General features: G+C 33.4%; 4 protein-coding genes across 4 annotated transcripts; 1 reads left to right on the top strand and 3 right to left on the bottom strand.

The window, feature by feature from the left end:
* Positions 1–1125: 1125 nt before the first annotated feature.
* LOC129322745 (peptidyl-prolyl cis-trans isomerase CYP65) lies at positions 1126–5585 on the bottom strand. Its single transcript, XM_054969110.1, has 11 exons — positions 5164–5585; positions 5002–5064; positions 4778–4881; positions 3969–4060; positions 3792–3881; positions 3619–3694; positions 3106–3473; positions 2602–2858; positions 2211–2499; positions 1629–1736; positions 1126–1529 (listed from the first exon to the last, which is right to left on the bottom strand). The coding sequence occupies exons 1-11, from the start codon at positions 5289–5291 to the stop codon at positions 1320–1322; spliced, it is 1785 nt and encodes a 594-aa protein (XP_054825085.1). The 5' UTR covers positions 5292–5585; the 3' UTR covers positions 1126–1319.
* Positions 5586–6408: 823 nt separating this feature from the next.
* LOC129322033 (60S ribosomal protein L26-1) lies at positions 6409–7123 on the top strand. Its single transcript, XM_054968062.1, has one exon. The coding sequence runs from the start codon at positions 6490–6492 to the stop codon at positions 6928–6930; it is 441 nt and encodes a 146-aa protein (XP_054824037.1). The 5' UTR covers positions 6409–6489; the 3' UTR covers positions 6931–7123.
* Positions 7124–8396: 1273 nt separating this feature from the next.
* LOC129322031 (cytochrome P450 81E8-like) lies at positions 8397–10437 on the bottom strand. Its single transcript, XM_054968059.1, has 2 exons — positions 9350–10437; positions 8397–9099 (listed from the first exon to the last, which is right to left on the bottom strand). The coding sequence occupies exons 1-2, from the start codon at positions 10262–10264 to the stop codon at positions 8491–8493; spliced, it is 1524 nt and encodes a 507-aa protein (XP_054824034.1). The 5' UTR covers positions 10265–10437; the 3' UTR covers positions 8397–8490.
* A 1214-nt stretch (positions 10438–11651) lies between these two features.
* Positions 11652–14865, bottom strand: LOC129322032 (mitochondrial outer membrane protein porin 2-like). Its single transcript, XM_054968061.1, has 6 exons — positions 14681–14865; positions 14512–14579; positions 12816–12926; positions 12655–12741; positions 12367–12575; positions 11652–12279 (listed from the first exon to the last, which is right to left on the bottom strand). Exons 1-6 carry the CDS (start codon positions 14727–14729, stop codon positions 11973–11975), a joined length of 831 nt encoding a protein of 276 aa, XP_054824036.1. The 5' UTR covers positions 14730–14865; the 3' UTR covers positions 11652–11972.
* Positions 14866–26975: the final 12110 nt, after the last annotated feature.

The following is a 26975-nucleotide window of genomic DNA, read 5'->3' as shown; positions in this document are numbered from 1 at the left end:
GGTTTGTTTTGAATAAAACCAGTCCAATCTGATACTCCATCTTTGAGATCATCATAAAAGTCGACAAGGAATCTAATTCCCTGAACTCGTCCAATCTGAAGCTGAGTGTTGCAGAAAAGGGGCAAGAATTAGGAAGCTACCCTGACCAGTATTCCCCTTACCTTCCTCCTTCCTCCTTTGTCTCTTTCTCCATATAATCCGTAGAATCATTGCAAAAGCACCCTTATAAGTTAATATTCGTTACTCTGAACTCTCTATCCCTCGCTCCGATGCCTAATTCGACTATCGCCAAATCAATATTCATATTCCAATATACTAAATAAATTATTTCTATCCATATTTTTATGCCATCGAGTTTACTTCATGGATTCATGAATTTGAACGTCAAGATTTCATTAACCGCCCCCATCAAACTTGATATCAAAGTGCAAGCGATGTTTTGATCTACATGGAATTCCTTTTTTTAAAAAAAAATTTAGTATAATAGATTAAATTCACGACTGGTTCATGAAATTCAAGAACATTAGTTCTCGAGCTTGGCAGGTTGACACTAACCATGTTTGCCGATAAGGCAATTGCCTTGCCGACTCGCATGCCAAATATTACCATTACGCTGGATCCTGGATCTCATCACTTGCCGCACTCCCCAACAGCTTTTTTGTAATATCCCCAAGATGATAATTTTTGCATGAGTTATCCAATTTCTTTGCTCTTTAGCCTCTGATTTTCTTTTTTCCTTATACTTGTTGCCAGAAACAAAAATCAAAGTTAAATAGAAAAAGAGTGAAGCATTTACCCAAACACAAATAAACCAAATCCGTTTAAGAAGCTCGTAGTCAAAGACAACTATTGCTGAATCCAGCATTCCTGCCAGACAATTCAGCCAAAATAGAAGAGCCAACTTCTCCTCTGACCTATGTCATAGCCAGATCGATTGGATTGGTAACGCCCTCAGAAAGGGAAGATCAGGCAGCTGCTAAAGAAGCTCTCGATGCCCCATTAAAATTATATTACCGTCTGTTAGGACAAACCAATTATACAGAGAAGCACGTTATATACTTCCGACGTAGCAGCGACAGAACATGATTGAAACTTGTCATTTCTAGTTCAGATGAGAGAAGGCGCTCGAGGGGCAAAATGCTTGTTTTTGCAAGTTGTAACCAATATACTCTCACTGAACACACTTACTGTACACATGCTTTCGGAACACAACCGAGTGCAGGAATGCTGCCACAGTTCGTGTCTTTCCTCTTCAAATAAATGCTACAAGAAACCTACAATAATGTTTAACATCTTGTAGTGGTACAAGGTTGGGAATCCTACCATGCTGAAAAGTCTTTAAATTCACCGCTGGCAACCCCCACTTTTCTTTTCTTCCCTGCAACTGATGTGCTATTGTCAACAGTAGCAGAATCTTGAGCATTCCTGGCTTTCAAGTACTTGCCAACACCACCACCACCACCACCACCCACGCCTCCAGATTCAGATGTTCCCGCACCAGGATTACTATACCATGTTCCAACCTTATCCTGAACAGTAAACCGAAAGAATGGAGCAAAAATAATAAATAAAAAACCGCAGGAGTAAAAATAACCAGTAAGAAATGCACTAGAGAGTATAAAACAAACATTATCTTCATCCTCCGCATTCTTCACATCAGCCTTCTCCTGGTCTTCCTCATCCGGTTCTGTGTAGGGATTGACAAAAACTGTGACATTTGTTATCTTGATTTCCTCCTACAAGACAAAAGATAAATAGAACATAACCAACTGTAAGACGTAGCACAGTTTATGGAATTTTTTAGAAGCTCCCAATTGTCTCAGCATGAATAAATATATGAACTCTCCAAATCAGGAAAACCTTGCCACCATTCAACAGACAGCAAGCTCTTGTTGCACAGCGAGACACAAAAAAGTGCTCAATATAGCCTAATTCTCAACCTTGAAAATGGAAGCCTAAGCTTCTGCAAACACTCTAGTTACACATGACATGCAGTACTCCAAATAAAATTTTCAAGGATACAACCAAAAAGAAAAAGAAAATTTGTACAGCAGAAGATTCTTTTTATAAAGCAGAGCCACATTGTGTGATGGTATACTTTTCATCACTCAATTTGAAACTTGATGCAGTTCAGAGAAACCAAACAAGATAAGCAGGAAAAGTCTATCGACACCTACATAAGAGTGAAAATGAATATAATGTTGACTTACCAGAGGTTGGTCATTGTCATCAACAGGAACCTTTTCCATGGCTGCCAATGTTGTCAAGCCACCAACCACTCCGCCAAAAACTGTGTGTTTATAGTTTAAATGATTTGCAGATTTGTAGAGGACAAAAAACTGGGAGCCATTGGTGTGTGGACCACTATTTGCCATGCTAACAACACCCCTCCCAGAATGAAGTAATTTGGAGTTAACTTCATCTTTAAATGGTTTTCCCCATATTGATTCACCTCCTCTCCCAGTCCCAGTAGGATCGCCACCTTGTATCATAAAATTCCTGCATGAAATATGCATTTAAGGTCTACAAATGTGAATCAAGATTATCTAAAGGGAGGGAGGGAGAACAAGGATTAAGTTGAAAGAAAAAAGGTCATCATACCGTATATTCCTATGAAATGCAACCCCATTATAATAACCACGCTCACAAAGTGTGATAAAGTTTTCACACGTCCTGGGTGCTATATCACAGTGCAGCTCAATGTTCAAATCTCCATGAGTTGTATGCAATTGTACATATCCTTTCTTTTTCGGATTTTTCTCCACTTTTACATATTCATATTCATTTTTTGTAACTGGGTCAAAAGATGTCGAAGTAAAGGATCTTGAAGCAGCACCAGTTGTGAATCGGCTTTTTACCTGAAATGAAGAACTTTTATTAAAATTGTGAAGTTGATGAATGCATCCATGTCACCAGAAAACATAGATATGGAATTCAATTGACATGAATGAAAAAGCTACTAAAATGAAAAAGGAAGAAAAGAGAAGTGGTCAATGGAACTCCCTTCATATTGTATGCAAAAGAATTCAAATCAATCACTTAATGCACAAAAGCCTGAATTACATATTATACTAATCCAAGCAAGATCAAATCTGTGAAACTCACCAGCTTCCCATTTAATGGAGCCCTCTCACCAGCCAAGTGCATAGCTATCCTAGCAGCAGTTTTATCACTTGATGAGGCTTTAGCAGCAGCTGCACTTCTTCCATGCACTGAAGCAGAAGCAGCGTCTACTATACTAAATCCCTGAGGTGCTTTAGCATCTCCATTTGACTTGGAATCCTCCTTCAAACGTGACCTTGCATCTAATATGGCAGTAAGTGCAGCAGCCCTTTCTTTTTGTGCCTTGCTCCCACCTCCCCCATGCAATGCAGTTTCCTTTGCTCTCTCAGTTCCAAGCTCCTGAAGCATTTGTTTGATATCTCCAGACACATTTATATTATAGGTTGGATCTGAACCCATTCTATTTAGTTCTGAGAAAAAGAAAGACCAATGATATCATAGCCACTACAAGCAAGAATAGAATCAACAATATCATCAACATAAAGATAACTAAATAAATAAATAAAAGAACAGAATTATAGCTGACAAAAGATGGAGCTGCAAGACATTGCATGCCTTCATCATCAACTTTTAAATTGTTTTTAACATGGTCAAAATCCAGAAGAACCTTGCTGTCAAGTGCGTTGGGATTCTGCATAGAGTATACACATACATATCAGCATGATATTAATGCCAACCGAACAAAAATAGATAAAACATTTCCATTTTCAATCAAAGGTGACACTTGCCTGAATAGTTATGAGGTCATCCTTAGTGAATGGCTCATCAGTCAAGAGCTCCTTCCAGTTTTTCGTCTTGATGTTTAATTCTTTGATGGCCTATTTTCAAGAATTCACACATTACATGAATATACCATAGAGACAAAATTGGTATAGTTAACACTACAAATCCCAAATAACACAAACCTCATAGCAGAAAACGTTTCCTGTGGTCTTTACAGCTACAATATGTGTGAATTCAGTGAAAACTTTGTTCAGCACAGGGCACTGATATTCCCCTACAAAATAAAGGAGAAAGGTTAGAGGATACAGTTTTAGGAAAGCCATACCAGCCCTCCGTCCCCACCCTTCAACCCCAAGGGCTGGGATGGAGGGAAAAATCTTGAAACATAAAAGAATAACGATGGCACAGTTTTCCGGAGAGGGGGCCTGTTAAACTGTTCTCTAGAACAAGAGAACAAAAAAATCTGTTTAGTAACATATTTTTAAAAAGTATTTTGGAGAACAAAAAATAAAAAATTCTTCTGAAGAACAGAAAAATAGAAACAACTTTTAAGTGTTCTGTGATTATTGTTCTGGAGAACAAAAGATAATGAAAAAAACACCTATTTTTATTATTTTTTTGTTCTCAAAATATGTTTTACAAAACACTAGTTCTCAAAACAGTTTCAAACAGCCATGAATACTCTACATGCAAATATTTTGTTCTTTCAGTCTCAGTAGAGATTTCGACAGTTTAAAGCTTTCAATACGTTCTATTTACCAGACCATTATCCCGTAGGTGTTAACTTGTAAAAAAAAACAACATATGAACTTAAAAACTTAGTTATCCAACCTTGACATAATAACCACCAAGATTTCTGATATAGTTACCAACAACATCACAGATATTCCAGATAAACAATTCAAAACCATGCAACGGAGATAAATGCTCGTTAGAGAAGAAGAAAAGTGGATTAAAGTCCAAAACTAGTGTGATAATAATCAGTAATTACCATCTGAATTCTTGTGGAAAGTTAGTGGAATGAGGTCGTCCTGATTAAGCGGAGCTCCACTGACAGGATGCTTTCCATACTTGATAATATACGGGGTTATATTCCTGCAGCCAAATTGTGAAACCACAACTAACTGAATAAAAAAAAAAAATCAAATAGCATTTGAACATAAATCACCAGGGAAAACTCAAAATTGTGACATCATGGAAATCACAGATACCCACATAACATCAAAAACGCTTCCATCAGCTGTGCATACCGGATACTCGAACGGTGTAAATGTAAGCCTGAACCCAAAAGAGTACACATTATAAATTTCGAACTCAATGATAACATCAGAGGGTGACAGCTAATTTTGAATATTGGAATGTGAATACAGTGCGTACGCGCAGCAATAGAAAGGAAGTCGTTTGAATGGGGTACGATTTTCCTTGGATTTGGCCCCTCCCCATTCCGTCGCCCACTCTGTTTTAGTGATAAACATCCGATCTTTGCTATGCTGCTTCTTCCCCATCGTGCCGCCTCCGGGATAGCTTTAGAAGAATAGGGTTTGAATCACTGCTCCGGTAGAATCGCTTCGCGCATTGCAGAAGAACAAGTAAAGATAAATCTAGCGAATTCGGTTTCTCTTCGTTGTTTATGTGACCTTCAGAGCGAGGCAGTTGGATATTTCTTCAGGCCTGGGCACTCGCAGCCGCCTCAGAAATTACAATTTACACCTACTCGCCTATCACCGCCGTGCTTGTGCGGCGGCTGACGCAGCAATTCCCATTTTCTTTCAAGTTTCCAATCTCCTTTTTTTTTCCCCACACATTTAGTTGTTTATTTTACTTTTTTTGCCATCTTATTTGTTTATTTTAATAAGATCATCAATATAAAATACAAAAATTTAGATTTAGTAAGAGATGGATTATGGTTCATTTTAGATTCATTTAAAACTTACAAACTGTCCATTTTTTTTATTTTTTTAAAATGTTTAAAAAGATTTTTGTGAAAATATACAACTTTTTTCTTTTAAGTTTTACAATCCTTGCTAATTTTAATTTTATAACATCATGTGGTCATAAATTTTTACTTTGACATGCAATTAAAACTCAAAATATATGAATAATCTCAAATCAAATTCAAACTTTCACGCTATATGTGCATATATACATGCACATATATTGAATTTGAGGTTGTTTGAATTCTCAACATTGCTTGAATTTAATTTAATTAAATAATCATATAAAAATAATATCATTTTTAAGAAATTGGCTCTCATAAAAAATATATATCAGATACTGAATGAATTGAGAAAATCTAAATTAACTGTATAAAAAAACTAACCTATCGGATATTGGATAAATTGTAGGTATAAAATGTGAAAAGATGATAAGCTGCCTTATGATGATATGAAGCAATCAGACACGGTACTACATTTTTTTGGGTAGACACACAGTACTATATTTATTTCTGGGATGGACTGGGCATAAACATGTGGCCTAGTCAAGCTAGGCCTGCATAGCCCATGCCATGTATTGGGCTGTGCTTTGTTGAGTATACCAAAACCCGATCCAAGCTCAAAAGGCAAATACACGAACTTAGCTCAAGAGGCGAAACGCTCACTGTGGCCATCGGTATAAATTCACAAACCCTAAAAGACATGCGCTGCTGAACCTAGCAGAGGCCAGAAGGAAGCCGCAGGTAGAGACCCTTCATCGAGAGCGAACATGAAGTACAATCCTCGGGTCTCCAGCTCTCGTCGCAAGAATCGCAAGGCACACTTCACGGCGCCGTCCAGCGTTCGCCGTATTCTGATGAGTGCGCCTCTCTCGAATGACCTTCGCTCCAAATACAACGTCCGGTCCATGCCGGTTCGCAAGGACGATGAGGTTCAAGTTGTTCGAGGCACCTACAAGGGACGTGAGGGCAAAGTGGTTCAGGTCTACCGCCGCAAATGGGTCATTCACATTGAGCGGATTACTCGCGAGAAGGTAAATGGTTCAACCGTGAATGTTGGGATTAACCCTTCGAAAGTTGTCATCACGAAGCTGAGGTTGGACAAGGACCGCAAGTCTTTGCTTGATCGCAAAGCCAAGGGACGGGCGGCCGCCGACAAGGTCAAGGGTACCAAGTTTACTGCCGAGGACATTATGCAAAATGTTGATTAGTCGATCAAAACAACTTCTTTTAGATCTGTTTTGCTATTTTATGTATTAGGTTGTTTTGCTCTTTTTACTAAGTGAAAACGGGATAATTTGTCATCGCGGGCCTTGTGATTTTCATTTCGAACAATTCGAGTATTTGGAGGACTTGATTTTTCATGCTTTAAAGAAATGTTTTGATTGATATTACTCCTGAAAATCTCGTGTACCTGGTTATTCGTTTGACTCGTCCTATTTTGATCAACATACCTCTGCAGTTAAGTTTCGCACGTTATAATGCAGAATCATAGTAATTGGCTTATCCTATGATATTCTAACCACAGGTAGTTATGTTTTAATGTGGAAAATTTTACATTTTACCTCCAATGTAGATGGTGGAGGTTTCATTCCTTAGGGCATAGAGAGGTACTAAGTGAGTAATTAATTTCCTGTCTTGACCTTGTGCTCTATTTAATGATTATTAAATCCATCTGGTATCCATTTGTAAAATCGAGCGCAATACCAGTGACATTCGATTGGGTCAACTGTTATCAATATTGGGTGGTTTTGTATTTCAATCTAGTACTCCTTAGTTTTATGTTCATTTTTACGGATTTACGATTCAATTAGTTGGTCTTATAATCATATTTGCGTTGTTTGAATGCGTTTCTTTGGTAGATTTAGACCTCAATGTGTCTCGTTGAGTATATGTTCCTGTTCTTGTAATGTGTATCATGTTGGCGCCAATTAAAATGTGTTAAAAGTTGATATATTGAACGGGTGTGATTGAATCCATCGTGCATCTTTTGCCTCTCCCAAACTTAATTCATTGGAGAGTATGTGTCATAATCATAGCCATGAGTTGCATAAGCTGCGCCCTTTTACTTTTAGGTAAGGAATTATGTGTGTTGTCTATTGTATGTTGCCAATTGGAGGCCAATTCCGGTAACTTACGCCAACTTTGATCTTGTGAAATGATGGTCCTTGCTTGTTATGCCGTGTTGTGGATATTCATTATTCAAACCTTTGATTAAATATGATAAATGGAGACTTTAAGGAAGGGATGTAGCAGAGGATCTGCTTCTTGTGCAGCAGCTACATGTTAGTTGTCGTGCTAGGTTTGAGTAGAGAATTAAATCGGGCAGGGTGTTGATACTGAACATAAACTCAACAAAAGTTTGCAAGTGACGTTCCTGCAGATCGTAGAGTATCGGATTCTTCCAGCATTCGTGGAACAAGTGTCTGGTCCCTGAGGCACAGAATGATCTGCCCCACGTATTAGTAGCTGGGCGTTGGATTGCTTCCATGTATAAGCTGGGAAAAGTGTTGGTCGGAGTTGATGTAATTTGAGCGTTATGCCTTTTTTTTTTAAAATATATATATGTTGATTTTTTTTTTTTAAGAAAAAAAGAGCATTACAAGCAGGGCATTGCCAGTTGCATGAGGTAAATTGTCAAATCAAAGAGGAACCCATAAAACCAGAGAACAAATCATAAAGCAAGTTCGGGCTCCGAAGCCAATATGCTGGACTTTGACTTGAAGCCTTAAAATAACAGCACGATCAGAGTATTGTCTACGGTTATAGGCTTATAATGGAATCTTGCTGAGTATGGGACGTGCCTTGCATTGAGCCTCCAGCGGAATGGCCTTGAACATCAACGATCCCGCCCTTTCAGTCATGTCAACATATTCGTCTCCGACCCTTTTCCAATCAAAACATTGTATTAATGCTGCCAAAGTCAACCCTACTGTTCGTTGGGCCAAGCCTGCTCCTGGACAGGCCCTTCTCCCCATTCCAAAGGCTATCAGCTTACGGGCGTCTGCTTCCTCATTTTCAAACCTCTCGGGCCTAAAGCTCATTGGATCAGTCCATAGATTAGGGTCCCTGTGGATAGCCCACGCATTTACAAGCAACATTGTGCCACGTGGCACATCATAACCCCCTACGGAGCAATCGTCTGAAGCCACATGGGGTAGGAGCATTGGGGCCGCCGGGCTCAGCCGCAGAGTCTCAGAGATGACGCACTTAAGATATGGCAGTCTGGCCACGTCTGCTTCTTCTACAAGGCGCTCTTCTCCAACCTCAGCTTCCAACTCAATCCTTGCCTTTTCTAATACCTCTGGATGGTTCAACAGATGTGATATTGCCCACTCTAATGTGATCGCTGAAGTTTCTGTTCCTGCTATTATCAACGCCTGCAAAACAAGTGTTTCACGTATAGCTAATTAGCTATCATACAGGAAGAGGATCTTTCCATTTTTTCCCTTCATTTTCCTAATTTTTACTATTTAAATTATTTTATTAAATAATTTTTTAAATAATAAAATTAATGAATTGTGGAGATGAAAAAATGAAAAAAAAAATAAAAGAAAAGAAATGGAGAGAACCAACTCTTGTCATACATGCAAGTTTAATGACACGCACGGCAGACGTTGGAAAACTAACCATAATAAGGCCTTTGATAATTTCATCAGTGTAATACTCGGGTTGTGATTCTTGGGATGCGAGTAAATGATCTATCAAAGTATTAGTGCTTTCCAATCCTTCCTTCTTATATCGATGCTCGTCGATCAGCCCTTGCCACAGCTCATCCATCTTCTTCCCAACACTTCGCAATCTCTTCCGGTAACCATTGAAGTCAATCCACTGGAACAGAGGCAAAAAATCCCCAAGGTTTGACTCCTTGGATCCCAAACTGAAAGATGAGATCTCGTCCATGACATCTCTAAACCGCTTCGCTTCCTCCATGTTGGTTAAATCAGATTCGTCGCCGAAATACCGTTTTCCGGCAACCATTCTCATTATGTTGTTAAAGGTCAGATCTGAAAACATTGACCTCAACTCCACCTTCGCGAAGTCTTTGCGAGACTGGCGAGACAGCTTGCGAAGCAACAGCTTGGCCTCGTCGACTCGGAGATTGGAGAATGAGTTGATACGGTGTGTTGAGAGGATCTCGAGGGAGCATATACGACGTAAGTTGCGCCAATGGTCCCCGTAGGAAGATGTGATGAGCACGGTGTTGTTGTAACTGATGTACTCGGTCTTGCTGTTGCGAAAGCGGTTGGCAAGGATGATATCGTTTTTGGTGAAACACTCCTCAACAGCGGAGGGAGATGAAACGACGACAGCAAAATGAGAGCCGAGACGGAGAGAGAAGATGGGGCCATATTTTTGAGAGAGGGAATGAAGGTGGCTATGGAGAGGTTGTTTCAGTTGCAAAAGGTTGCCCAGTATAGGAAGAGAAGGCGGACTTGGAGGGAGCTTTTTCAATCCTGATCTTGTTTGGAACAAGAGCTTCAAAGTGATCGGAATAAGAAGGCAGAGAGCAAAGTAACAGATCAAGTTATCTTCCATGATCATCCTTTCAATTTTGATACAAATCGACCTGTATGCATTGAGCAATATATACAGAGAGGCCGCCCGTGAATGTCAACCAGCGTGTGATCTTCAAAAACGTCGTCTGGTAAGGTGAATCTATTCTGCTGGTTGAAACATGTTCTTGAAGGTTTTACTTTGACCAGACATAAATTGTGAGCATTTTGTTTTCGGCTTTGAAAAGTAAGCCTTTGGAGCCCGCTGCTACCGTTCTACATACTGACGTTACCAGGAAAGTAATTGTTAAAAATTTAATTTATCAATTTCAATCATTAATCAATGTATTCACCAAACCTACTGCCAGCGGTTGAATGTGAACTGTAAGCGAATTGACCTCTATTAGCTTCTTGGGTTTTCTTTGTAATCATTAAATATCCTTCTTGCCTTTTCTTCCTTTTCTAAGTTATTATTATTTTTTTTTTCGTGGGAAGTAATCTGTGCCTGCTGATGTCAGTCACAGTCGCCTTCCGTGACTATTTTTTTTATAATTCTATTTAGGATTTAAATCCTCTAAATTTTTTATTTATGAATTTATTTGAAGTTTTTTATTTAAAAAAAAAGATTTTATATTTTATAAAAAATTATAAAATAATTAAAAATACTAAATAAAGAAAACTTCATCCACATTCACCACTTTTAATTTCAGTGGATTTGAATCTTTTTATTTAAATAATATTTTATATGTTTTAAATTATTATAATAGTCATATGTTTAAATAATGTATTTATTTTGATAACATATGTAATTTAATATATATATATATATTAATTTTTATTTTTATTTTTATTTTTATGTTTTTATTCTGTTTTAATTATTATTTAATTTTATTTTTAACAAATTTTAATTTTTCTGACTAGAGGACAAAGAAAAATAAATAAATAAATAAATAAACTAATTATGTGGTGTTAATTTGGTGTTAAATAGAAATGCATTTCTTTTTCAAGTGTCATTGCATAAAATTTGAAAAACGAGCATATCATTTATATTACGAATAAAACAATTTACGAATTTTATTATATATCGATAAATTGATGCTGATTAATTGAGTGCCGCTATGAAATAAAGTTAATACTCGTTAAACCTCTGGGTTGTTTGAATTATCAAAATTTCTCATAAAAATTCGTCATAGATTCACCATTGTAATTGCATTCTTGACATTAAAATTCCATGTTTCATTAATTATCTGTTTTTGTATCCTATTGCCATCTGGCAAATTTGTTTTTTTTCTTTCCGGGCAGGGTCTAACAACCAGTCTGTTCGTGTTTCCATCTCTTCCACGACGCGAGAACGAGATAGAATAACTGGACCTTGATTTTGCTATCTGCTATAAGCCCAAGACCAAAATGAAAGAAATGCAGCCACGACGCTAGAATTTCACAGAAACACGCGACGAACAAGCACAAGATTACAATTTGACAAATGCACACGATGCCTGAAAGTCCGTGCTAGTGAACTACCACATCCCAGAAAGACTACAGCATGTAAGGAAGGGGTAACGTCCGAAAATTAAGACAAAAAATGTTGGGGAAGAGAAGAGATTGTAGCTGATGACCGGGATACCTGAACATTTAGTTCACAGTCACGAACCTAGAAATCTGTGAAACTACTTATTCTGCCCCGCCATTTTGGGCCACCCAAAAAAATTGAATTAAGTTCCAAATTCCGATAATGCAATTTTAAAAGTAGAAAAGCTTCAAGGCTTGAGAGCAATTGCCAACCCAAGCTTGGGATTTTTATCCAAGGCCTTTGTGTCAACCTCGCCAGAAATGGTTAGCACTGACTTTGGTATGACCTCGTGCTGGAAGAGAGCCCCAAGCTTCCCATGATTGTTGAGCCTTGCTTTGACCTGTGTCAGATGGTCAACAGCAAATGACCCTCCAACCGTAAAAGTGTTCTCATTCGTGGAAAACCTTCTACTGATCTCTCCTACAGCAGCACTTTTCTTAGATTGGTCTAGATGATGCACATATGAAGCTCTAATGCTGTCTCCCTTGTCGCCACTGAAACAATTTAAACGTTTCTCAAAATGATTGCAAATTACTAAATATTTGGAACCATTATCATGATGCCAGATGCCAAAAACTTACAGAATTATTGAAGCATATGAATCGGGTTTGGTCACACCAATCCCAGCAGTGTACTTGTTAAAAGCACCAGATGCGGTATCATAGCCTGCCTCAGCGCCAAACACAATGGTTGGAGTACCAATGGTGGCAGAAACATCAATAATAGGCGATTGTTTCAATGCAATGGCTGTTGTTACAGTAGCATGGTCATGGAAGTATTGAACCTCCAACTGCCAAAGGCAAGGTGAACATATTTTTCAGAACAAATGTGTGCGCAAATTTCCCAGCTAGTAATACAAACTTCTGTACCTTGCCAGAATTATAATCAGGCAGCTTAAACGACGCGATGGTTTTTGTGGCTGGAACAATGTCAGTGAATGTAAGCATTGTAGAGATCTGCCAAAAGCAAATGAAATGATTTACCAAAGCAAAATACACGCTATTACAGCCTAAAAAACAGCGCAACCCACGTTTGATTCGGTGTCAACTTTGACATCAATAGTATTGTTCTTATGCTTGTACTGTGCTGCTACATCCCCAGTGGAGAGTCCTCCTTTCTTCACAGCCGTAGAAGTAAGGGCCTGAATGGATAAACAAAAGGGAGGAAACACAAATCAGACCATACAAAAATTTGGAATTCTGCGCTCCTTGAAAATGATCTCAAACTCAGCTGTCCATTCACAGCCTGTGCTGATGCTCAGAGTCTAGTCATACAGTTTCCAGATAGCTTAATTGTGAAGGCACACAACTTGCCCATGCCAACTATATCACTTTCCAGAAAACATTCACCAGCTTGAACTTTATGATTTATGAGTGACTACAAACAGCAAATCTGACCAGACACTTTATCAGAATGAATATGAAGTTACGGACCATATCCCTTCAATTAATTTATATTCCTACATTCTAAATTGCAAATATTGATTTCACTTCAGGATCTACATTTCTTCTATTACAGAACCTCAACACCTTCTCAGGGCATCAAGCACATCAATTAAATGTCATGTTCTACCTGCAAAATTGTCTATATTTTCAAAATTTGTTGAAGAAGAAGAAACGTGATTCCTTATGTTAGGATTCTAAATCAGATATGATGCTGGTTCAGTTTTCGTGATCTTTTGTGACAAGCATTCAGAGTTTGAAATCCAGGTTGTCCAACAAAAACGTAACAGGTAGAGATTTTCTTTTTAATATAAACTAGCCTAACGTCCCTCAGTGTTATAAGCTCCAGAAATAAATCTAAATGAACTAAACTCAAAACTTAACGACAGAACATTGCAGACATATTCAATACTGCATTGCAACATTAATGAAATCCATTAACCTCACCATGGTCATGTAAACATCACCATGCTTAACTAGTCATAAGAGGGAAACACACAAAATGACCGGAAATAACAATTAAACATTTAAATATTCTCATCATTGCGTCTTTCAAAAAGTTTACACGATATATATATATATATATATATTTTTTTTTTTTGAAAAATTGATAGCAAACACCTAAAATTTATTTTACTAAAATTCCAAGTTTCAAAGCATGCATATCCACAGACGCAGACTGGGATAATTAGATTTATTTGAATACGTGATGAGAATAAATGGAATTACCATCATGAAAATTTACGAAGAAAGAGAAATCTTAACGTAGCACATAGCCATTAAATACTCTACATTTACTCGTTTGATATTATACGAATTGACTTACGCACTAGCAATCGCATGTAAGAATGCCATACTTTGTTAACAGGTAGAAGAAAAAAATCAGTCCAGCTTCTGGAGGCAATTTCAGGATGCATTTAAACAACAAAGCAAGACAGGACACTAACCAGTTGTCTTTTCAATGTTTTTACATGGACTAAGCCAATCACTGAAATGCCACACAAGTGCAGCACGGCGATTATGGAATGGATCATAGGTACGATGGATGTTGACCACAAAATGAATAACCACATACACATAAGCATCTAATTTAGGCATTTGCATTGTCATTTAAAAAAAAAAAACTACATAAAGAAACTACTCGAGCTTGTTCAAAAAACGTAGGAGAATATCTGAATAATGGAATACACTTTCAACAGAGAAATAGCACCAAGGAACAGACCAACTGAATTGTAAAATCAAAATAAAAAAACCGGGAAGCAATTGAAATCCCAAAGGTTTTACCACTCCGGCGCCACTGTAGGTAGAAACGGTGAACTTCTGATCGGAGCTGTAGTCCTTAGTTAAAAGATCTAGGAGCAAGAACAAATCGAATGAGTTTCTTTTTTGCCTCCGACTAGTGTTATGAAATCATCACGACAAGGGAGAAAATTCAAATTTTGAATGCCAGCACCTTTAGCTTTCTTGCCGATGTCGGGGAAAAGACCTGGTCCCTTGCTCATCTTCGCAGGCCTTGCACGCTCACGCAGCCAAGAAAGGGGAGAGTGGCGACGGGAAACAGGGATCTACTAGAGATATGCCCTGAGGTTGACGAAAAACCGAAGGAGGCTGTGGCGAGGAAAATGAGTTTGTTTTCCCCTTCTTTTTAATAAGTTGTCGTCATAAGTGAAGAGAAATTACTTGTGCGTAGAACCGAGAATAGAAGCTAGGTTATATATAAATTCAGAAATAAAATTCGAGCTTAAAAATTTTGTTTAGATAAAAATTTAAGTTTTAAAAATTAAATTTTTTTAAACTAATCAAACTTAAAAGCCTGATCTTAATAAGTCTTTTAAAAAAAAACTCTGATGGTCCTTCAAACCCAGTTATGTTATACACACACATATGTATATATATTCCCTCCATCTCTATATATAAGAGGTTTTCTAAAGCTTTTTTTATCCTTAAATATAAGATATTGTTAGTATATTTTTATGAATGGACTACTATGCCCTTATTAAATTGGAAAGAGCAAAAAGAAGTACTCTCATTAATTTATTTTAAAAATTATATTCATTTTTTATTTACAATAATTAGAGGCAAAATTAGAATGTTTCCGTGCTTTTAATTAGATAACTAACTTTTATTAGTTTGTATGATTCAATTAAAAATATCTTATATATAAAGATAAATGGAGTATATTTGATTGATAATGATATAATTTGGTTAATATTTATTGTAGGAGGTGACGAAAAAGTTGCAGAGATAATTGATATTAAATTTTCACCACTATCTTCAACTCTAATATTTTATTTTTAGATGATGAGGAGGAAGATTTAAATTTACATTGATGAAAATTTTAATCTTCATTTTAAATTTAAAATTTTAAATCTTTATCAAATTTTATGTAACGCTTTGATTTGTTTCATGTTGAATTTTAAAATGTTCTGTTTAAATTAAATATTAATTTTTTTAAGAAAAAAGGCTTAAGGACCTGGCCTTAAGCCTTTTAAAAAAGGGTTAGGTTTCAAAATGAAGTTAAATTTTGAGTAACCGAGCTTTAGGATTTGAGCCTATAAGGTTGGGCCCTCCCTAATTCTCACATCTAGTTATATAGATTAAATTAAATAATCTGTCATAAATGATAAGTTAGGTTAAAATAAATTTACTCAAATAAAAATGAATTTCTTCTAGCCTGCACTATATAACCCTTAAACCATAATCCCTTCGGTCTCATTTATAAGTTACATTTTAAAAGGATTATTTGATTTCATTTATAAGTCATGATATGACTTTTTAAATAATATTTAAAAAGTATTTTTAAAACTATCCTTCATGAGAGAAAAAAAGTAACATGTATTACTTTTTGAATTTATTATGCATGAACATATTTAGAAGTGTATGCACTTTTATTACTTATACTTTTTTTACATTAATATTGAGAAAATTGATAAAAATAATTTATAAAGAGAATTAGAGAAGTATCAACTAACCCATTGGCTAGGGTTGGTCTGTTTGACCCCATATTTTAAAAAAATTAAAAAAATAAAAAAGGTGAGAAATTTAGTGAATATGAACTATATTGAGTATAACTTGCTTAACTAAATCAATTAATATATTTTATTCAAATATTATAGATTAATATTTTAGTATATATAGAATTTAGAATGAACTATGAAGGAATATCAAATTAAAACTCATCATTTAAGTGTATTTTCTTAAAATTTATTAAAAAATAAATGACTTAGAGGGTTAGCCCATTCAACCCATCAATTTTTAAAAATTGGGTTGGGTTAAAATTTTTTCGACTCATAAAAATATGTTAAACTCAACCTAACTCATATTTTTTCCAACTCATATGAGCCAATTCATTTAGTTTGGGTTAGCTTATATTCCCAAACTCTAGTGGTGTGCTGAATTTTATATTTTTCCCATCAAATTAAAATAGGTAAATTTTTCTTATATAACATAAGTAAAGTTTTTATTCATATTTATATCATAAATAATTTTTATTATTAATATTTTAAACTTATTTTTAAATTAAACTTATTTGATCTTATTTAATTATTAAAAGCACACGACGAATATAAATTTAAGTTTCAATCCAAAAGTGTGTGCGTGTGTGTATTCATTTTTTAATACAGAAAAGTAGTCAAGTTTAATGTATAAAGTATAATGTTTCTTCCACTGATTACAACACTTAGCACTCTATGGAGGCAAATAAGCTGTCTCGCTGTATTTTTTTTTTTTTTTTTGAAAAAAACAGCTTGGGTGATTTTGAATGCGAGTGGTCCATCATTTCGATTTAATACGAGTATATAATATAATATTAAATTGAATATATTAAAAAAATTGAACATACTTCCACTGAAAATAATATGATCTACCGTTATCATTAAAATTTAGTATGTCATTAAAGTCCGTTTATTTTATTTATTAATTATTAATTTTTACTGGTGAAGAGTCCTGAGACAACAAACAGGATTGGAAATACATTTCATAAAGTTACATGTTGTTTTTGAAAAAAAAAAAACGTTTTCAAATCAATTTTTAACTTTTAAATTAAATTATAAATTTTATAGAATAAAATCAAGTTGTTTCTATTGTGATTAAATTCCTTCCAAAACTTACAAATATAGCCATATAATCTATTTTACATACTTACAAATATAGCCATATAATCTATTTTACATAATTATTGTTTCAATATAAAATTAGTATATTAATAAAGAAAATGAGAAATCAAACATGAAACAAAACCATGATATTAAATAAATATTATACTTGAAATAAACGCAAATTTTTTTTACAGTTACAGTAAAAGTAAAAATGTAAAAAAATACTTTTTAAAAAAAGTGGTTCATTTTTACTGTTGTACTTTTCTTCAAAAAGCGCTGAGCACCCCATACTAACAAATGCAGCATTTTTCTCCCTGAACAATTGTCCAAACAAGCAAAAATCTCTATTTATTAGTGATCCATTAAGTTTATCATTTTTTTTATTAATGTGGCATGTTCTTTGATGTTAATTTATTCTTAAGCTCTTTACTAAAAACGCTGAGCATTCTAAAATTTTGTTAAAATAAAATTTAATAAATATTATTAAAATATTTAATATAATATTTATCAAGAAAATAATTTTTTAAGAAAATCAACGTTGATTAAGACTCAAAAAGTTTTTAGGTTGTTCTCTATAATTTTTTTTAACCACACTAATGGTCAACTTAATGAATGTTTAAAATGGAAGGTTTTAATTAGTATTTTCATATAATGTAATTTGTTTCCAATTTTAAAATTAGAAAAATGGGTTACAAATTCAACAAGGTAATATTAATTTTATCAATTTCTATGAAAATGCCAATTAAGAAAAATTGAAACTGTAGTTCTAAATATCTGTTAATTTGACCATTAGTTGATTAAAAAAAATTACCTAGAGAATTTAAAAGCCTTACTTAATATTAATTTTCCTAAAAATAATTTTCTTAGTAAATATTAAAAATTTAAATAATATTTATAAATTTTATTTTAACAAAATTTGGGGTGCCCAACGTTCTTAGAGAAAGAGTTCATGAACAAATTAGCACTAAATAACATGTTACATTAGCAGAAAATGATATGGTTAATAGATCACTAATGGATAAAAATTTTTGCTACCCTAAAAAATAATTTAAGAAAAAAAATTCTTCACTTATTAATACAAAATATCTAACACTTCTCAAAGAAAATTATAGAAAAAAAACTTTAACATTTAAAAATAAAAGCCAGGATAGATGGGATAGTCTGCTTTTCTGAGAAGTTAGGTGCAATAGGTTAAATCGGATTGGCTTTGAACCTATCCAAGTTTAACCCATTTGCCTGGTTCTAACAAGTAACAACAAATGACATAAGACAGTAATGCTCACGCTTTTTTTGACTTGTGAAAACCCCCATATTCATTCACGTTAAGCTTAACAAGCTTATCTGCACATTGATTGCAATGAACCTTCGTGTCTTAAAGATATCCATCATTACTATTAATGGCATCCATCATATCACTAAAGGTGGATGCATGCCAAAAAAAAAGGAAGTACATCACATCTTTATCAAGAGCCTACAGGCTAACCTATTGCAAGTCAAGCCAATTTATTGAAAGGTTAGGTCAAATTTATGCCTTTGAAGCTCTTGAAAAATGCTTAAAAGATATTCTAAAGTTTAGTAATTCATTAGCTGCTAATCTTTCATTTGGAGGTAAAGTTGTTATGTTTGGTGGAAACTTCAAGCAAGTCCTTCTTGTTATTCCAAGTGGATCTAGAGAAGAGATTGTTTTTACTATCATTAACTCTTCATAAATTTGGAATAATTGTCAACTCCTTACACTAACAAGAAGCATAAGACTTATGGTAATAAATAATATGGCATCTGATAGTACTATTCAATATTTTGCTAACTGAATCATCTCAATTAGCGATAAGACTATTGTTGGAGTTAATTAAGGATCTGTGGATATTAAGATCTCGATTGATTTGTTACTAGATGATTTAAATAAAGTCCATTGTTGATTCAACTTTGCCAAATTTCCTTGACAATGTCAATAACTCTTTACATTTTAGAGATAAGGCTATCTTAGGACCTATGTTGCCTATGGTTGAAAAAGTAAATAGGAACATGTTGTTCATCATCCTTAAAGAGGAAGTTGTATACTTGAGTTCTAATAGCATTGTGAAGGATGATGGGGACATGAATTCACTTGATGACTTGTACCTTATAGATTTTATAAATTCAATTACAATGTCAGGACTCTTGAATCATGAAATAAGGTTGAAAGTCAGTGCCCTAATTATTTTAATGTGAAACATTGATAAGTCTATAAGATTGTGTAATAATACACATATCATAATTACACAAACTGAAAAACATGTTATTAAGGCTTAAGAATTAAGTCAACTACAAGGATGAAAGTATGTATACCTTATATTGCTATGTGTCCATTTGATTTTAGGTTTTTATTTACCATGAAAAGGAGGCAATTTTCTATTATGTTGGCCTTTGTAATGACTATTAATAAGAGTCAAGGCTAAAGCCTGTGCAATGTCAGTTTGTACTTGCCTTGTCCTATCTTCATGCAAGGCTAGTTATATGTTTTTGTTTCTTATATTTAAAGCAGGAAGGGCTTAAAAATTTTAGTTCTTGATAAGGATGATCAATCCACAGACAGAACTTCTAATGTTGTTAATAGGAAAGTTTTTGACAATTTGATCTAATTAATTATGAATTTTTATTAATATGCTTCTTATTATATCCATTCATAACGTATTCATTTAGTTTTTACATTTACTTAGCTATGATATGCATATTTGATGTTAAAAATGATAATTACATAGCCCTACTACATATAAAATGATATGGAGTATTGGAGATGGTATGCTATAAGTTATTCTTTTAAAAAAATCTTTTTGCAAGATTGATACTTGTTTATAAAAACTTTAGTATATGCACGGGTACTTTACTAGTTTAGATAAATGAAATAATCTATTTTTGCAAGGCCTAACTTACAAGCCTTATAAACTAGTCTATTTACATGTATATTATTATACTCCTTCTAGTCTTATTTATAAAGTATTTTTTAAAAAATATTTTTTGTCTAAAATATAAGATACCTTATAATGTTTAAACTATTTTTTTTCAATTTTATCTTTTCTTAATTAATGTGAAAGTATTTAATATAGTTGTATCATTATTAATGTTATTAAAATCGGACCAGCTGTTGAATCAATCAAGGCACTAGTTTACGGTTCAAAGGTCGAACCAAGGTTAGACTTTTTATAATTAAATTAATATATTTTAAATATTTTATACTAAAAATTATAGGTAAAGTGATAAACTCAAGGAAACTTATTAAATGATTAAATAAATAAATAAGAAAGTATTAACTAGAAAGGTAACATACAGTAGTTATATTTCATTATATAGAGAGGTTATCGATTATGGTATGCAAATTGATTCAATAGAATCATAGTAAGTCAATTAAAAAAAAATAATAGTGGGTCAATGGAAATGAAAATAAAAAATTCAAAACACTAACAAACAAATTGATGCTGACTCCTCGAGACTAAGATGACGTCGATTAGGACTGAGAATGAGCGACTACGTGACTATGATGAAGAGTTGAAGATAATGAAAGGAAATTGAAGAAGACAATGGAAAGAGAGAAACTTGAACAGCACAAACAAGAAAAACATGGTTGGAATGAAGGAAGACAGTCGCGGGCAATCCTTAAAGCTGAAGAGATTGACGGACAAAGGAAAGGAGTGTGTTGATTGACTAAATGATGAAGATGGTTAAAGGATAAGAGAGGTTAGGGTTTTGGTTCAACTATAAGAGCAAAGTGATTTAGGTTATAAAATAGATTTTTTTTTAAAAAAAAAGCAAAACAGGCTTTGTCTTGTTGAAATTGAGGAGAGAAAAAATATAAGAATGAACCATCTGAACTGCTTGAACCATCAATTCCTCCAATTTAGTTCCATTCACATCTAGTTCAAGCGGTTTGAGGATGATTTTGAGTTCTCCTAGTTCTACATCATTTTTAGACCAGATACCTAATCAATTCCCAGTTGAACTGGCTGGCCTAATCCAGTTCTAATAACAGTGATCATTATTAAAACTCAAAGGTAAAAATAAAGTACATCTCATTTTTGTGATAATGAGAAAAAATTAATTTTTTTAAAATGCGTGAAATGATTGAATATGTCTTACAATATGGACTAAAAGAAGTATAACATATTAAGTATATATAAGATATAAATATATAATATTTAATTTATAAATTTGGATATGATTAACTCTACCCCCTTTCTTAACCCCCTTCTTGAAACTTGAAAGTTCTAGATGGTTCTTTGCCTATGTTTTTTCAATATCTTTTGTATGATGAATTTATTATACATAGGTTTTACCATTTAATTTTTAATCAATATGTTCCTTTTCATTTCTGGTTTCTTGGTTATGTTTTTAATTAGATTGAACTTATGCATGTATTGGTTTTAATATTGTTACTATAATATTGTATTATTGTTGATAAGTCCTCTTACTTATTATGTATTTTAGTTAGTAAATCAAGTTCTACATATGTAGACTTTAATAATCCTAAAACTTATATGAGAACTTTAAAGCCCTTATTTAGTAAGTATTTTCCTACTATTTAGTAGAGTTTTAAACAAGCTTTCAGGCTAAGCCAAGCTGTAACATCCTAAACTTTAAACCTTGATAATTAGCATAATTAAACAGAATTTATGTGGTGTGTGGTCAGAGAGGACTAATAAGTATTTTAGTTGTGTTTTTAGCCATAAATTTAGGCCCAAAGTGAATTTAGGTCACTTGGGCATTAAAAGTAGAGAAAAACCAAGTAAGGAAGTATCTGTGCTACATGTCATATCGCATGTAGCATGTGCCGCCGCGTATGGAAGCATAAAACTAGCCTTCTTTATACTATATGCCATGATGCACGACCTACTTTCTAGAGAACTAAGTCATGTATCAAACTAAAACGACAAAGGAAAGAAAGGAGAAAATGAGAGAGGGAGAGAAGGATAGAGCTTTAGGTTCTGTTGGGATTCTATTGCAAGAAGATTGGAGACATTTTGAAGTTTCTAAATCCTAAGAACAAGTCTTCTAATTTCTTCTTCTTCCTTTCCATCCCATTTTCTTAAGCTTTTGGTTATAATTTCACAATGGGGGACCATTTTTGGTCAATATAAGTTATGAGTTTGAACCTATTGACTAAAATGAAGTTAATGGGAGTTATTTGAGGTATCTAAACAAATAATTGAGAGTTTTTCACATTTTTGGTGGGTGGGCCTCATTAATGTTTGAAAATAGACATTAAATTTAAATTTATAAGTGCTGTTGAGACATTAATGACCTTTGAAACATTTAATAAAGTTAATGGGAACTAGAAAGAGTTAATATACCCAATGAGTAAGCCTAAATATGAGAAATAAGGGCTTTGAGTATTTAGAAATGAAAAAAAACAAGAGTTAAAAGTGTATATTGGTAATGTTGGTGAGTTTAGACGTGATTATATATATATTAATCATTCAAGCATCATATTTAGCTTGAAAAGCAAACTTGAAAGTAAGTTATTGAAAAATAAACTTTTGACTTTTTAAAAATTTGAGGTAACCGGGGGAAACATATTGATAAGACACATTATTTACATATTTCATCCAATCATTTAAGACCCATTTTACATGATATATTCTCCATTTTCATGCATTCATGGTCTTAAAAGTAAGAGAATTGCCTAAGGGGCAAACTTGTGCACTAATGGTATTTTGGTTTAAAAATTTGAATTTTAAGGAAATATAGAAAAATAATTATTCAAAATGTGTTTGATTCCTAGAAAAACGAACGTGAAATTAGATTTTGAAAATTTAAAGTAGTTTGGGAGATATTAATTAAAAATCACATTAAAGTTGGTAACTTTATTTACCTAATTATGGTTTTGTGCATATATGTGTGCGTTAGTTTTCACATGAGGTAGCCCTTGGATTGCATTTTATTATTTTTTCCCATCTAAATAATTAATTTCATGTTTCAAAATATAAATTATTATGTCACATGCATTTATTTGATTAATCTTGTTCATTACATGGCATAAATGACATATATGCATTAGGACTTGTATCAATTGATCAAGAAAGTACAAGAAGGGAATTTTGGGCATGAGTAGCATGGTAAATGGCTAAAGGATGGGTCAGATCATATTTTCTAAATGCAAAGCATGAGAATATTTATATACACATATGAATTATTACCTCAACCAATGAAAAGGTGCCACTTAAGGGCATGTGCACCAAGTGTAAGCTTTCCCTTTGATTTAATTTATGTTTAAATTAATTTTGGATGCCAATCTAAAGTAGAAGCACATCCCATTCAAGCCCTTTAGCCAAAATTCAGATCCACAAACTCAATTTATTCACTATAGTTCAATACTTTAGTTCGTCACTCAGCTTGCATTACATAAATTACATACACATACATCTTTCACACATTTTCATATATATATATATATAGTTCATGCTTACACCTTTTTTTTTCTAAGAATATCATTTAGAAAAATATATAATAATTGCTAGAATTAATACACGAAGGAATTTTGGTTCTTGATTACCTCTACTCATTAAGTCAATCAAAAGGACACTTAAAGCACACTTCTAGATGGTCTCAAATCATGCACAGCATCCACAAAACATTAATTTACAATTAACATTATAAGATTTATCATTATTGGGTATAGTTATATGCCTAAAACTACCCATGACATAACATAATACTCTAAACTCATTTCATTAATTATTTTTGAGTTTTCATTAACTTTATTAAATTCATGACATCCTTAAGAGTCTAACTAAACCCACTCTAAGTCTCCACAGTCTGTTCTTTAATCATAAGGATTCTTTATTAGGTTTAAGGATTCAAGTTAAATCTTATATGAAAGATGAAATTAATAAATTTTACATGATGAACAAAGAAAGGGCCAACCATAGACAATACTAAATTAGATGCAATGAACCTTCTGCCCAAATTTTAACTAGATCTAATGGTAAATAGATTTACAAACAAAAATTTACTGAGATTACTTTATGAAAATGCAAAAATGGCTGTTACAAATGACAAAATTAATAACTCTCTAATCAAGTAACTAATCAATGATCTAACTATTAAAAAGAATGAATTGAATGTTATGAACTTGATGACCAAATTTAAGCCCAATCTAACGATGGATAAACTCAAAAACATTGATTACCTAGACTTCTTGATGAAGATATGAAAATAGCTGTTACAAATGACAAAGTTAATAACTCTCTAATCAAAACAGTAATCGATGATCTAGCCTTTGAAAAAGATGATTTAGATTTTATAAATCGTATGACCAAATTTAAGCCTGATCCAATGTTTAACGATTTCTTAAATATTGATTTATTAAGAGAACTTTGTGTAGATGCAAAAATAATGTTCTTTCTACTTTTCTCTCAGATGACTATAGCTTAATCATGGATATAATCTTTCTCTCATGACTTAATTTGACCCCTCTTTACTTTACTTAGAAAAACTCACAATGGGCTTTAGTATTAGGCCTTTTTCAGCATAACAAAGGAACTCGAACTCATTAACATTAATTTTTCTCAAAACACAATTTACTTTTTAATTAAACCTTATAATTTTTTTAAATTAAATTCCTGAATAAAAATTTAATCTTATATTTCTTTAAATTAAATTCTAGAGTAAAAAATAGGATGTTACATGTCACGCGATAGATACAGTGTAGTGGAATAACTCTCAAGGACAGTGTCCTTAACAAGACTTAGACTTTAAATTTATCCATTGGTTCTAACTATCTTAAGAGCTATTGCCTATTGATAAATTTCATTCGGTTGATTACAAAGGAAATGACATAAGTTCAAATATCTAGTTTTTACTTTGTTTGATTTTGGTGTATTAACTCATAATATGATTTGTGGCCGAGGGATTCAAATAGAGTGCCAAAGCTACTAATTTTTATGAGTACATGATGACATGATTTGAGTTTGTACATGACTTCTCCCAAAATCAAGAAAGAGGAAGGAGAAGACCATATTCTGGCACATGTTTAGGCAACAAAATTGAAATTAGAAATTAAATAAAGTGGTTAACAATGTAACACACATTATACCCCTAATCTAGTATTGTTTGTTGTATATTTCATGGCATAAAAAATTAAAGCTTGTTTATATATTCATGTGATCATTCCTTTTCTTTCCTACAGAAGTAGTGCGATATTACAGTTCAAATAAGAAGGTTGGAAAAATATATTAATCCACATTTGATGTCTTCATTGGTTGTTTAAATGCTGGTTGTGTTTCCAGGAGATGTGCTTATAAGGAATTATCAACAATCCTATATTTTATGCAAGTGCTAGCTTCAGCATCTTCTAGCATTGATTTTTTTTAGTTACTTAATTACCATATATTGTGGACTTTTTATGGTAAATTATAATAAACGTTCAATTTTATCAGGCAGGAGTTCTAAAGAAAACAAATTTAAAGGTACGAGATATATATCTATATATATATTCATATTCTGAGTAGGAGTATATGTAAAAAAAATTCATAACTAATGTATGAAAAATGAACAACTGACTAGGTAGAATCGTAGAAGTAATAACATAACACCATTGTAAATTTGCAACTTTTATTCCACTAATATTAGTTGTTCATTTTTCATGCATTAACAGTTCATTTTCTTTATATGAGTTTTTCATGCACCTAAATTCTCTTGTTTATATTCATGATGATGTTACAGTGTTAACGAGAGCTGTAAATTCTACCGTTAGTTGCTCATTTTTCAAACATCAATTATTAATTTTCCTATACGAGTTGCTCAAGTATCTAGCTTTTTAGGGACAACAAAGTCCTTTCAATTAGCTCTTAATTTCATTTCAATCCCCTACGTGTGTAGTAAAATTTTAGAATTCTAGAGGTTTTGACTGAAGTTAAGCTTGGTCAAGGAGTTTTCACTGAAATTTTCCCTAACATAATTGTCATTTATGAAAGCATGATATTTTTTTACCTTCTTTTTAGTTTTGTAGAACAAAAGGTAACAACACATCTAAAAGATGTTTTAGTTTTTTAGTTCTACAAAACAACTTTTAACTTTTTTTTATTTTTCAGAATAGATAATAAAAAACACATTGTTTGGGCTTAAAATGAAAATGTCACCTAGTCAAGGGTCATAATGCCTATAGTAAATGTTGGGTCGAGTGAGTGAAGCATCAGGCCTAATGAGAGATCCAACAAAGACAGGTCCACATCATGGTATAATGACTATATCGAATCAACATGGGTCTTGGAATCTCTTAAGACTTTACTAGCTAGACCGTTTGTCTTTATATGAGACCATGATCTCAACGAGCCCTGAATCTCATAAGATTGTGACCCTCATCCATGGATATTTAGAAAACATAGGCTGGCAATTATAAATAGCTAATAATGGCCTGTGCACACTATAAATACGAGAACAGAAGCAAGGAAAATTACATCACAAAAATCACGCAACAATACTCTTAAGAGTTCTTTCAATCATTTACCTGAGCCTTAGGGTGCGTTTAGATTTGTTACTTCCCACTTTTCAAAAGCCCTTTTCAACTTTTCAAATGCCAAATATTGTTCGAGTAATTATAATAGGTGCAAGTTCACATTGCAAAAGGACTTTGGTAAACTAACTTGGAAGTGGATTTCAGAAGGTGCAATTTATAAG

The sequence above is a fragment of the Prosopis cineraria genome, unplaced genomic scaffold (genome assembly GCF_029017545.1).
Source record: "Prosopis cineraria cultivar Desert tree isolate PC_DT_omini unplaced genomic scaffold, ASM2901754v1 PC10, whole genome shotgun sequence".
NCBI lineage: Eukaryota > Viridiplantae > Streptophyta > Magnoliopsida > Fabales > Fabaceae > Prosopis > Prosopis cineraria.
This window is presented reverse-complemented; position numbering and strand designations above follow the sequence as displayed.

What these genes read in the sequence shown, in the direction of transcription:
- LOC129322745 (XM_054969110.1), bottom strand. Translation starts at nt 5,291, where the DNA reads ATGGGGAAGAAGCAGCATAGCAAAGATCGGATGTTTATCACTAAAACA. An exon ending in GAAACGTTTTCTGCTATGAG is followed by an intron (nt 3,882 to 3,968) that starts GTTTGTGTTATT and finishes TCTTGAAAATAG; the next exon opens with GCCATCAAAGAATTAAACAT. An exon ending in ATGACCTCATAACTATTCAG is followed by an intron (nt 3,695 to 3,791) that starts GCAAGTGTCACC and finishes TACTCTATGCAG; the next exon opens with AATCCCAACGCACTTGACAG.
- LOC129322033 (XM_054968062.1), top strand. Translation starts at nt 6,490, where the DNA reads ATGAAGTACAATCCTCGGGTCTCCAGCTCTCGTCGCAAGAATCGCAAG.
- LOC129322031 (XM_054968059.1), bottom strand. Translation starts at nt 10,264, where the DNA reads ATGATCATGGAAGATAACTTGATCTGTTACTTTGCTCTCTGCCTTCTT. An exon ending in TTATCAAAGGCCTTATTATG is followed by an intron (nt 9,100 to 9,349) that starts GTTAGTTTTCCA and finishes CTTGTTTTGCAG; the next exon opens with GCGTTGATAATAGCAGGAAC.
- LOC129322032 (XM_054968061.1), bottom strand. Translation starts at nt 14,729, where the DNA reads ATGAGCAAGGGACCAGGTCTTTTCCCCGACATCGGCAAGAAAGCTAAA. An exon ending in CCTACAGTGGCGCCGGAGTG is followed by an intron (nt 12,927 to 14,511) that starts GTAAAACCTTTG and finishes TTATCCATTCAG; the next exon opens with GCCCTTACTTCTACGGCTGT. An exon ending in AAGTTGACACCGAATCAAAC is followed by an intron (nt 12,742 to 12,815) that starts GTGGGTTGCGCT and finishes TGCTTTTGGCAG; the next exon opens with ATCTCTACAATGCTTACATT.